Raw genomic sequence first — 12,512 nt, 5'->3', positions numbered from 1 at the left:
AAACTTTCTACATGTCTGCTCGGTTACTGCTTGTGTCTTCTGAGCAGAAAGAACTCGCCAGCCTGGCACATTTTGTCTTTGAAAGCTGGGGGCTATTTCTGTGGCTTTGCATTGGGTCTCTATATTTACCTCCCAAGATCTTTGTATTTTTTGGTTTTTGTTGGTTTGTTGTGTTTTTGTGCTACTGGAGATTGAATCCCAGCCTATTTACTTATTTGGGACAGTGCCTCCCCGAGTTGTCTGGGCTGGCCTCAAAACTTGCAATCCTCCTGCCTCAGCCTCATATGCAGTCAAGATTGTTCTTTTTTTTTTCTTTTCTTTCTTTGTTGAGTTTATTGGTACATTCTAGGTATACAGTACATTTACATTCATTACTGGGATCTTGTACTTTTATTGTTTGTTTGTTTGTTTGTTTGGTACCAGGGATCAAACTCGGGCCCTTGCACTTGCAAGGCAGGCAACGGAACCACTGAGCTAAATCCCTAGCCCTTGTACCTTTACATGACAGGTCTTGGTTCTCATTTTTTCCCCTTGTCCCTGTCTTCCTTTCATCCCCTCCTCCCCTTTTTGTTTACAAACGCTTTGTTTCCATTTTTTCATTTTCTCCTATTTTTTCTTTTCCCTTATTACCTTTCCCCTGCCCTTACCACTTTCCCTACACCTTTAGCCCTTTTCTTCCTATTTCACATTGTTAATTATCCATTAGGATCTTTTGTACCATTATAGTTTTCACACCAGAGAAACTATTCGGTATTCGGTATAAGATTATTCTTTTAATTAAAAAGGAAAAAAGTGGTTCTCGGGCAGCACAACTCTGGTGTATTCAGATTAAACAGAAGTGAAAAAGTGTCAGGATGAGTCTTGCTCATGGGTTGCCCAGCCCTGCCCCTGCTCTACTCCCCCAGGCGGGAAGGGGGTGGTGTTGGTCTCTGCAGTCAGGGCCCCTCCGCCACGCCCTGCTCCCTGGAAAGCTCCCTGCCACTGTGCGCACTAACAGGTACATTGGGAGCAAATTGGAAAGGGAGAAGAAAACCCCTGAAACTTGCTAGAAAAAGGTTAAAAGGACATAGAATTTTTGTCTTCCAAATCACATTTTGATTGTATCGACCTCTAATTTAGGAAAGCTAGAAACAAACAGAGACACTGTGCACTTTGGCGTGGCTTCTGCACAGCTGACGAGAAGGACTAACGTGACTCTCCTGACCCACAGCGTCATCTCGGGCTCCCTGTCACACGGAGAGGCCAGCCACGGCCTGGCTGACCGGGTCATCAACTGCAGAGAAGTCCTGGAAGCCTTCAACCTCCTGGTGCTGCAGGTCAGCTCCTTCCCGTACACCCTGCAGACCCAGCAGTCCCGGATCAGCGCCAGCAACGAGGTGCACTGGACCCAGCTGGACAGCACGGTGAGTCCTGGTACCCAGCTGCGCGAGTTCAAACACCTAGCACCATGCTTCATCTTCTAAAAGCCCCATATGATGGTAATTTTATATGTGAGCTCTTGCTATATTGTGCAGCCTGGTCTTGAACTTCCGGCCTCAGGAGACCCTCCTGAGTGGCCGGCACCACCGGTGGGCCACCATGCCCGATTGCAGCTGTTAGGAAACTAAAATCCAGCAGGCAGTGTCCTAGAGAAATTCAGCAAGGGGTTCTTTTTAGGTGCCTCAGAGACAGAAGTTTATCTCTCCTGTCTGGTTTTAAGCACCATGTTGAGAGAGTCATCAGTCTTCTTTACCGAACTTTGTGCTAGTACATGATTAATTTCACTCAGACCTGAAAACGTCCTCGTCCTCTTGGGTCGCCTCAGCTTAAGTCTGACTGCTGCATCACCATCACCGTACGCCTCCCAGAAGCTGAGTCTTTCAGGCAGCCCCCGGCCTCGGACCAAAGCGGGCACAGCGCTGTCCCCAGAAAGAACTCAGGGCGTGTGCCGAGTGCACTGGGAGCTGCCGTCCAGGTCTCCCTGTTTTTTTGATGCCAGTCCCCAACACCGCAAAAATACTTTCTGTGACCTGTTAACTACATGCCAAATATATCATTAAAAAGAAATAATTTCATAAAAGTAGTAAAGATTTAAGGTGGGCACGGTGCTGCATCCTTGTAATCCCAGCACTCCAGGAGGCTAGGCAGGAGGATTACAAGTTCAAAGCCCAGCCTGAGCAATTTAGTAAATTAGCCACACTCTGTCTCAAGATAAAAAATAAAAAGTAACTGAGGGGTAGGGAGTTGTTATTCTCTTCTGTAAGGGAAGATTTAAAAAGTCACCCCCATGGAATTGAGGTACACATAGAGAAAAGGAAAACCCATTTCGTCCACTTTCCACACAGCGGGGAGAAGCTCCTGACCGCTCTCCTCACCCTGTCACTCTGAGCCCATGACCCGAAGGAGGAGTCTCCGGAAAAGCAAAGCAGTTCGGGAAAACGTTGTCACGTACCTGTGAATGGGGCACACTTTTCAGATAGCTCAGAGAAGGGGACACTGAGGTGCATCTCTGAGCACGAAGTCCCCTCCTCCCAAGAGGACCCAGGAGGCTTCACGGAGGACAGCACGCGGGGCCCTGGCCGGAGAGCGTGCATGTTTCTGTCAGGCCCTCGGTGCCCACAGGAGGGGCTGCAGCTCGGGTTGTCCGTTCAAGAAGAGACACCTGGCCGCTGGCTTTTCTGATCACTGGGGTTGGAATGAGCATTACTTAAATCAAAACAGTGGTCCCCACAACAGGCGGATTGGGAAACAAGGCAGGTTTTCCAGGATTTGTTATAGGGGGAGGTGAAGAGTCAGAATTACTTTGGAGATAACGTTTTTAGTCGGGAAAGAAGCCGTCGAAGGGAAGACTGGCGCATGGAGGACAGATGTGGCTGACGGAATCGGTCTGCACGGTGTGGATCTGAATCATTTTTCGAAAGCCATGACCAGAGCAGCTGGTGCGGGTGAAATCGTGGAGGGGGCCTCGGTGACCCTACAGGGACAATGTCATGGAGTAGAGCGCTTGGCTGGAGGGAGACAGACAGAGACGTGGCAGGGGGCCCTGAAGAGCTGCAGGGACAGTCACCAGTGGGGCGGGGTTGGGGTTTTTTATTATAACAAGGGATATTCCCCCCATTAATACCAATTCAATAAAATCCTTGGCTTAGAATCCTAAAGTGTATCTTCAGGGTGAAACCACTCCAAGTTTCATAGCTCCTGCTGTGAGGATGGCTCTGTTCACTTGTTACTTTACTACTTTTGCAGTGTTACAAAAGCTCCGGGTCCTCGGTGTTAGGAACACAGCAGGGTGGGGAGGCTGTTCACTGCCACTTCGGGTGTCGAGCACTGCTAGAGCTCCCCCATCTCAGGCATCACTGACCAATCTACGCTGTCATTTTACTAATAACAGACAAGGGAGGCCAGCGGGCCTGCCCTGCCCAGCAGGTTGTGATGTTGCCTCAGGAAGGGAAGCGCGTGTGCAGGAGGATCCCGTTTGTCCCCAAGAAACGGGGCCGAGACGAGGGGAAGGACACACAAGACGCAGCTTCTCCAAGTGGCTCTGTCCCCCTGAGGAGGGAGGCAGCCATGAGGGACTTTGCTCCTGTGGTGACTGCGTGACCCAGCTGTGCCACCCAGAGCTGAGCCCGGGAGACCAGCAGAGGCCTCGAAGCCTTTGAATTCGATGTGCCTTGGCCTGTGCCCAGCGCCCTGGGGTCTGTAAGGGCCCTTCTGGTCCTCGCAGGGGCCATTTCCTCCCACACAAGCACAGTTCACTGGCTTGGGGGACATTAAAGAAACTAAAAGCTGCCAATTCAACAGTGCCTTGTTTCTAGCTGTGGATCCCGCATGTCCCAAATTGCCTCTGTTTAGATGGGTGACTGGAAAGCTCAGAACCAAACCTGTAGCCCACTTATCAGGGCGCAGGAACTGCCCTGGCTCAGTCTTACTTCGTTAGCCTCTCTCTTCCTCATCTTGCCTACTTGATGGTTTTTAGAGCTTAGTTATAAGTTAGAGTTTACTAAGAGAGAAATATACCAATACATTAATAACAAAAAGCCACTAAAGTGCACGGGCAACGTGACAAGAAAAATTACTGTAAAAAACTAATGCAGAGAAGCAGCAAGAAGACTATAAAAAAAACTCCATGGACTGGGGATTAGCTCAGTTGGCACTGTGCCTGCCTGGCAAGTGCAAGGCCCTGAGTTTGATTCCTGGTACCAAAAAAAAAAAAAAATCCCTTGAAGTAAAAAAGTTGATGTAGTGCTCGGGGCTGCTAGGACAGGCAGCTTGTCACACCTCTGGGGACCTTCAGAGGGCATCTTCGCGCGACACCCGAAAACAGTTACGCATTTTCAGAGCCTTCCACTACCACAGGTTAAGGTCACCGGAAGGGACAAGGATCTTCAGCCTTAGCAATGATTGCAGAGCTGTTTCCAGGTTGCGTCATGAGACACCTTTACTTCCCAGGAGGTGACCTTTCTGGGGTCCCCACCCGCACACCCTGATCCCTGTCCTCAGGAGGCTCTGCTTTGTGTCTGACGCAGGAGGACGTGGGCTGCAAGGAGAAGCTGTACTTCGGCCTAAACGAGTACAGCAAGTCCCTGCAGTGGGGCGTCACCAGCCCACTCCTACGGTGCGACGAGACCTTCGAGAAGATGGTGACCACGCTGCTGGAGAGGTAAGCAGGACGCGGTGATGCAAAGGCCAGACAAAAATAGCCTCTCCCAGGATGACCTCGTCCCGTGGGTGGCTGTGGTCACCCGAGACGGATGGAGGACAGCAGTGGTCTGAGGGCGCACACGGCACCACCTCCGGGCGAGCGGTGACAAACCGAGTTTGCTATGCCAGAGATGAGCTGATGCAGGCACAAGCCACGAACCCTGGCGCTGGGCCGCGCGGTTCTGCTTTCTCCTCCGCGGAGGCGCCTGGGGCCCTCCCAGCCCTGACCTCAGCTAGGCACTGAAGAAAACAACTCTGTCTCGTTTCTGTCCTCAGTTCTGGATCCCACTGTCAGTGTTTTCTTCTCTGAGCTTGAATCCTGGGCTGGGGTATTTACCCAACCTCTTAGAGGTTCCACCACAACGTGCTGCTTATCATCAATGGGGTGGAGGGGCCCACGCGGCCCCTTTTGTCATTCTCCCCAGATCACAGCCATCTTCTGGACAATCTGCTCTATGATTGGGCTAAGAGAAAAGGAGAAAAGAATTAAAATGAGAACAAGTCGGTCCACCCCATCCAGCAGGTTAGAAAGCTGCCAGGAGCAAGTAGTGTAGAGTAAGATTTGATAGTTTTGCAGTTATTTAAGATTTGAGAACTGTTAACTGACACTGTGCCATTAAAGTGCTTTTAGTACACATGACCTTAAATTCCCAAGCTCACCCATGATTATTCCTTTCAAAAGTTTCTCACCTACCTACTCCATCTGCCAGCCTGAAACACATCTTTTTGTTTGTTTGTTTTTTGAAACAGGGTCTCCTTATATGGTTCACACTGGCCTTGAATTCACTGTGTATTCTGGGCTGGCCTCCAACTCATGGCGATCCTCCTGCCTCAGCCTCCCCAAGTGCTAGGATTACAGGTGTGCACTACCACACCCAGCAAAACACATCTTTCTTTACAGTAATATCAGAGTTTCAGAACTCATGTTTTTTTTTTTTTACTTCACTGATTGATTGATTCATCAATTTCTTTTTTCAGTATTAGGGACTGAACTAAGGACCTTGTGCTTACAAGGCAGGTGCGGTGTCACTGAGCTACATCCCAGACAATTTTTTTTTTTTTTTTTTTTTTTACCGGGGATTGAACTCGGGTCCTTGTGCTTGCAAGGCAGGCCACTGAACCACTGAGCTAAATCCCCAGCCCCATTTTTTTTTCTTTTTTTTTTGAGACAGGGTCTCGCTATGTAGTTCAGAGACTTCAAATTCACAGCAGTCTTCCTGCCTCGGCCTCCCAAGTGCAGGGATTTACAGATGGTGCCACCACACCTTGCTAGAAATTGTATTTCATAGGATGGTGGGTAGCTTCTGTTTGCAACTTTGTAATTCTTAGATACAACTATTACTGTAGTTTCATGCAAACGTGACAGATTGAGGAAACTACTCTCTTTTAAATTTAACACTCTGCACCTGGGCATGCTTGGAAACTCAGCACTTGAGAGGCAGAGGCAGGAGGATTGCCGCGAGTTCAAGGCCAGCCTGAGCTACATAATGAATGAGTTCAGGGTCAGCCTGTCTCAAAGTGAGACCCTGTCTCAAAAAACAAAAAAACAATAACAACAACAACAAAACACTGAACATTCTTTCAAAGTGCAAACTCTAAATGCCTGTAGATCGTTACTGTTTACCCTTTGAGGATTTTACATGGTGGAGGCAAACACAAAAGCCCAAGCCCTCAGCATAGCCCGCCTCTGCCTGTCCAGCACAGTCTCCCCCCTGACGCAGCGAGGGCCTCTTGCCCAGGACCGCTGGACAGAGGCTTTCTTCACTTTTCCCCAAGCTACTGATGCTCAGCTGTGGGCGAAGAAGACCCCGTTAGAGACCCGGCTGAAGGCACACCTATCTCTGCCTCCCGCCGGGTGTACGCCTGGGCCGAGCAGCTGGACCTCTGCCCCTTGGCACCTGCTCCCAGAGAAGGCCGGGTGGTTGGGATCCTGGCACGTGTCCCGTCCCCTCCAGCACCACTGGGCCCTAACTGGTCTGCGCTGCTGGGCTTTTCCCTGTGACGCTGTGGCACGTTTGCATTTTCAATGGAATCAGGGAGTGGAGTGAGGAGAAATCCCCCTCGAGCACACTGCGCAGCTGCGTGCGGCTGGGCTCCGGCGTCGCCGGCCTGGCCCTGCCGTGCCAGCACCTGCTTCCTCACTGGCACCTCCCGCGTGCCGCAGGCCAGGCCTCTCGGGCCGTGTTCACCCGTCTCGTCGTCAGACCTGGCTTTCTGAGACTGCGCAGCTGCGTGCGGCTGGGCTCCGGCGTCGCCGGCCTGGCCCTGCCGTGCCAGCACCTGCTTCCTCACTGGCACCTCCCGCGTGCCGCAGGCCAGGCCTCTCGGGCCGTGTTCACCCGTCTCGTCGTCAGACCTGGCTTTCTGAGGAATAGCAAGCACCTGAGAGGTTTGAGCCCGGCACGGTGGCGCACATCTGTCATCCCAGTACTGTGGGAGGCTGAGGCAGGGGGACTGCAAGTTCCAGCGTAGCCTGGACAATTTAGAGACTTGGTGAGATTCTGTCTCAAAAAGAACTGGAGCTGTAGCTCAGTGTGAAGGGCCTGAGTATAGTCCCCAGTACAGAGAGGGAGATTTACTTTCTACTTGCTCTGTAATTTTTAAAACTGCCCGTGTGAACAAAGTGACCCGCTCTTCCGGGTCGAGGTCTAGGCAGGGGCGAGGGTTTGCTCCAAGCTCACGTTCGTTGGGCTGGGCCACAACAGCCCGGCCACCAGGGGGCGCTCTTCCCCCGGCCAGCTCCGTTTCCCGGCACCGAGGCCCGTCTAAAGGAAGAAGCAGTTCTTGCGCGCCGTGGGGGCTTTAGTGGACCGGCCTTTTCGTGCCTAACGTTGCACGGCAGCTCCGTCCGAGTCTTCCTGTAACCTTAAATCTCAGAGAACTACGCTCACGACGCCATGGTTCTAACCCAAGGCCACCTCGAGGATGCAGGTCCTAAGGGCCCCCAGGGAGGGGCGCCCGGGCCTGGGTGAGCTGCGGCCTGCCGGGCCGGTCCCCAGCAGCCGGACCCACCGGCCTCCCGTGCCCCGCAGGTACCCCCGGCTGCACAGCATGGTGGTGCGCTGCTACCTGCTCATCCAGCAGTACTCGGAGGCCTTCATGGCGCTCACCACCGTGGCGTCGCTCCGCGACCACAGCACGCCCGAGACGCTGAGCATCGTGGACGACCTCCTGGGCTGCCCCGGCAAGGGCGCCAGCGGCCGCGGACACATGCTGGTGATCAGGGTGCCCTCGCTGCAGCTGGCCATGCTGGCCAAGGAGCGGCTGCAGGAGGTGCGCGACAAGCTGGGCCTGCAGTACCGCTTCGAGATCGTCCTGGGGAACCCGGCCACGGAGCTCAGTGTCGCCGCGCACTTTGTGGCGCGATTAAAGGTTAGCAGGGCGGCGCGTCCCCTCAGAAATCTCTTCGTTCCTGCTCCCTGGGAAGCCCCCTAGGTGGCTCCAAGGCCAGCGTCAGGAGATTTTTGCCTGTGGGTGAATTTGAGCCCCAGGTCGGTGTTCAGCTGACCGACGTCTTTGCTGTCTGAACCAGAACTCGTTTCTGAAGCCCTGTGGGACCTGAGACAGCTCCTCCGTCTCGGCCCTCCGTGGGGTACCCACCGATTACTCTAATTCTCTTCTGGCCTACCAGCCACCTGCACTCCAGGCTCACGGCTCCCCTAGATCCGCTTCTGGCTCTCCCGTGCGGATTCCTCCGCAGTCCCTTGCTTCTGCAGGAACTTCCTTGGCCCTCAGCCCCAGGCTGTGGCTGGACTGAGACATAAGCAGGCATCCTACGGAGGGACATGGTGCGTGGCCGAGCCCCTGCTGCCCCTCTGCCCAGCCAGGGACTGTCCCTTCCCCTTGTGCCCGAGTGGCCCAGCCGAACCCCTACCTTAGGCCTGGCTGCGTTTCGTCTGGGGATTTGTGTGATCCAACGTGTCCTAGCCATGAAAAGCACTTGGCCAAATACCTTCGTCCATGAGGTGTGGAACCACCTAAGTCAGGAAGAACCTACCCTGCATTCTAAACCCTAACCTGAGGGCCTTAAGAAAAATCTAGTGTGGGCACGGGCGCTGGGCATTTTAAGGCCCTAGCTTACATCCCCAGAAGCACAAAAATAAAATTATTTTAAAATTTAAAGGGGGGGGATTTAGCCCAGTAGTTCCACCACCTGCCTCACAAGCACAAGGTCCAGAGTTTGATCCCCAGTACCAAAAACAAAACAAAACAAAAATAAAAATTTAGGTGCACACTTTATGAAAAGGAAGCACGTTAGTCTTCAGAGATTTGCAGGGATTTCCTATTTGCAAAACGATAGTTGGACTGCATGCTTTCTAAGAGTTCAAATCTGATTATTTTTATTTAGTGTTCATAAATCGTTTTTGTAAATGTAAAGCTTATTGTATAGTTAGTATAAATTAACCTAACGTGGAAAAATATTAGTTTGATAAGCAACTGGAATAAGTAAAATTGCCCCAAATATAAAAACACCTGTATTTAGTAGAAGTGGTAACAACTCTGTTTCCGATACAGAGCTATGTCAGTGGCGTTTCTAGGACGAAGGAACCCCGGAGCCCTTCTCAGGGGAGAGCTAATGCTAGCCAGGAGTTCCGGGAGGCCCATCCTGCACAATCCACATCCACAGGCTTCCGCTGGGCTGGGCCTTGGTGCCAGGCCCGGCCCTTCCCTACCTGCAGGGTCCTTTTTTCTTTCTTTCTTTTTGGTACCAGAGATCAAACTCGGTGGGACCTTGAGTTTGAGGCAGGCGGTGGCACCACTGAGCTACATCCCCAGCCCGAAAGGGCTTTTAAGAGCACCAGACCCTTGAGGCTGGGTTCAGGAGCACTGTTTGGAGAGCAGGCCCTGCCTGGAGAGTTTCAGCGTGGTTCTTCTCCCTCCGTTTGGATGGGAAGCTGAGACACCACGGAAGACCCGTTTTCCTCCAGGCCCTGGGTTGGTCCGGCTCCTTTTCCTGCACCCAAAGCCACACAGGGAGAGGCTCTCTGCTCGGGGCAGCGCGGTGCCAGAGCTGAGCTCTCGTCCTGGCCCAGGTCCAGGCCGCTTCTGTCCTGTGATCCCATTCTGATCTGCCGAGTCTTCTGTTGTTTCGGCCCACTCACAAGTGATGACAAGCGCTGTGGGAGGGCGCGGGTCTCAACAGGAACAAATCAGCTCCTCCGCGGCCAGTGCTGTGTGGCGTCCACCTCTGTGCAGTGAAATGACCCCATGGGTGCAGAGATCCACGGCAGACCCGACCGCTGGTGGCTTTGGTGACTCAGACTGGCCGGGAGCCAGTCTTCCCAGAACAAACTCCAGCTTAGGAAAAGGCGATCTCGCTCATCCAGTGCCTGGGCCCAGCCTCATTATCTTGGGGGGAGTGCCCAGGCTGGGCGGCCTGGGGAAGACCCTGCTTTACACAGCCTGATTTTCTTCCATTTGGTCTTTTATAGACAACAACATCTTTTTGTTGCTTCTTGGCTGGTAGGCTTCTTTGTATCACATTTTGTGCTGAGCACAGGCCAACACCTTCTATTTGCAAACAGAACTGCTCTATTCCTAAGAACCTTACTTCTTAGTCCTCTTTCCCATAGCAACCCCTGCTAGGAATGGATGTGAAGCACAGTTCAGTGTATACTTGTAAGACACAATAGAAACTACTAAGCCACTTGAGACTGTTTTTCTCTATTCTAAAATACAGAGAAACATTTCTAAGATCTCCTTACTTTTGAACAGCTTTCAGCTGTTGCAGCCAGAGGAGCCGCTGGGAGCAGAGCCCTTGCTCCTGGTGCCTGAGGCCTGGCCTTAGCCAGCAGACCGGGGGCTGAGGTCCACTCACTAGAGAGCGTGTGTCAGTGCACATGTGTGTTCATGGATGTGAGGAAGCAACGCGTGGTAGATTGTGCGAAACCCTGAGCAAAATGAATTACTCTCCAAATAAGAGTGCTTCTTATTTCCTTGATCTAACCAAGCCAGGCTATTTTTTCAGCCCTATTGCAAGAGACTCCTTGTCAGTCATTTTTGAAGTCAGTAAAGGGAAAGAGAAAAAAATAACCATTAGAGGTGACTAATTTCATTATTCTCTTGGTGAATATGTCTGTTTTGATGGAGTTTTGAAATTCTGATGAAAGTCATTCACCACTGAACGTTGTCTTTTGGAGCTGCTCACCTGATGGTCCTTCACAGTGTGTCTTCCTGGCCCGTGTGGATGGTGCTGAGGTGTACTAGGGTCTCCTATTTAATCTTTTGAGATTAAAAACGAAAGGCCCCATTCTCTTAGACTGTAAGGCAGCAGTCAGAGTATGCGTGTGTGAATGGAGATACAGAAATCTTAAAGAGGCGGCGGCTCAGGAGTTTGAGAGTTTTCACAGCATCGTGTGAGTCTCTTCCTACAGACGTGGCGAGGAAACCACCCGGAGGAGTGGACACCGCGGACGTATCAGGACCTAGAGGGGCTCCCGTGCATCGTGATCCTGACTGGCAAAGACCCGCTGGGAGAGACCTTCCCCAGGTACGTTGTCGGGGATGGTGTGTGCAGGGATGTGGAGAGCAAAGCCCTCTGCCCTTGTCCATGCGGGGAGCACCAGCACCTCCGGGGACAGGAGGGAGCTGCTTTGGGACGAGCAGAGCAGCAGAGCAGGCACCAGAGGAGCAGAGTGGAAAAGCAGGACTTTTTAAGTCTGTTAAGCTGCTATCCCCGCCCCAAGGGTCCAGGCCCATAAACTGGGCAGCGGCAGCTTTAGTTGAATGTTGTGAAGAGTCCCTTAAAGTCCCGCTGTTGTGAGTGATGTGCGGAGAAGTCAGGTCACCAGGTGCCGCTGGCCCGAGGAGGGTAATGTGCGCTTTCCACGCAGGTCCCTGAAGTACTGTGACCTCCGCTTAATCGACTCGAGCTACCTGACCCGCACGGCTCTGGAGCAGGAGGTGGGCCTGGCCTGCTGTTATGTCTCCAAGGAGGTTTTGTGGGGGCCCGCGGCCGCCCTGGACCTCAGCGGAAAGGAGCCAGAGAGGCCACCAGCTGGCGACAATGACCCAGAGGAGCTGCTCATCGACCTGGAACGGCCACAGAGCAACAGCAGTGCCTTCACGGGAACCTCGGGTTGGTGCTCTGCTCCCCGTTTCCTGGAGGGAAGGGGTGCCGAGTCTGGAGACCCTCAGCCCCAAGGCGGAGGCCGAGGCGGGGTGCGAGCCGGTGGCTGCCACCAGTCCCCCCACCTCAGCAACCCCAGCCTGCAGCCACCATGTCCCTTGCCCTCTTCTTTGTGCCTCTGCGTCTGCTGTGCACAAGGGCCCGAAGCTGAGCGGTTTAGTCCCTGGCACAAAATGTTCTCACGAATGAGCAAATGACTTCACTAAACACCCAGTGGCAGAGCTGGGCATGGTGGTGCGCACCTGTAATCCCAGCACGCTAGGAGGGTGCAAATTCAAGCTCAGCCTGAGCAGTTTAGCAGCTTTGAGACGGTGGAAAATAAAAAAAGGGCTGGGGCACGTGGCTCAGTATGCCTGGGTTTGACCCATACTGGAGAAACGGAAGGGGGGATAGGAAGAAAGAATAGAAAGTATCATCGGAGTACGGAGACATTCGGGTGCAACTGTTGACCCAGAGGTGACCTCCACGGCCCTGACCTGACGCTGACACAGAAGAGGCCCTCTCTTCTCGGTCCCTCCTCTCCCTCCTCTCCCTCCGCTTCTTCCGCTTCTTTTCCCTCTGGCGGCTCTCGGCTCTCGAAGTGGAGAGCAGGCCAGGGCAGGGCGGCAGCATTGGGGAAGGAGGGGCGCCCTTGTCCTGAGGGTCCCCCTGCCACGGTCCCTCCCCTGTGGCACAGCCCTGCCCGGCTCTGTTGAGCTGGGTC

At 53.0% G+C, this 12,512-nt stretch overlaps 1 protein-coding gene across 1 annotated transcript in view; it reads left to right on the top strand.

The window, feature by feature from the left end:
• Nucleotides 1–12,512, top strand: part of Greb1l (GREB1 like retinoic acid receptor coactivator) — a 124,270-nt gene that overhangs the window by 96,142 nt on the left and 15,616 nt on the right. The window contains exons 17-21 of the mRNA XM_033757414.1: nt 1,211–1,403; nt 4,506–4,639; nt 7,713–8,052; nt 11,055–11,170; nt 11,514–11,984. Coding sequence (XP_033613305.1) covers nt 1,211–1,403; nt 4,506–4,639; nt 7,713–8,052; nt 11,055–11,170; nt 11,514–11,984 — 1,254 coding nt within the window. The remainder of the gene's footprint in view (nt 1–1,210; nt 1,404–4,505; nt 4,640–7,712; nt 8,053–11,054; nt 11,171–11,513; nt 11,985–12,512) is intronic.

This window comes from Fukomys damarensis, unplaced genomic scaffold (genome assembly GCF_012274545.1).
Source record: "Fukomys damarensis isolate Sample0158 unplaced genomic scaffold, DMR_v1.0_HiC HiC_scaffold_30, whole genome shotgun sequence".
Taxonomy (NCBI): Eukaryota; Metazoa; Chordata; class Mammalia; order Rodentia; family Bathyergidae; genus Fukomys; species Fukomys damarensis.
This window is presented reverse-complemented; position numbering and strand designations above follow the sequence as displayed.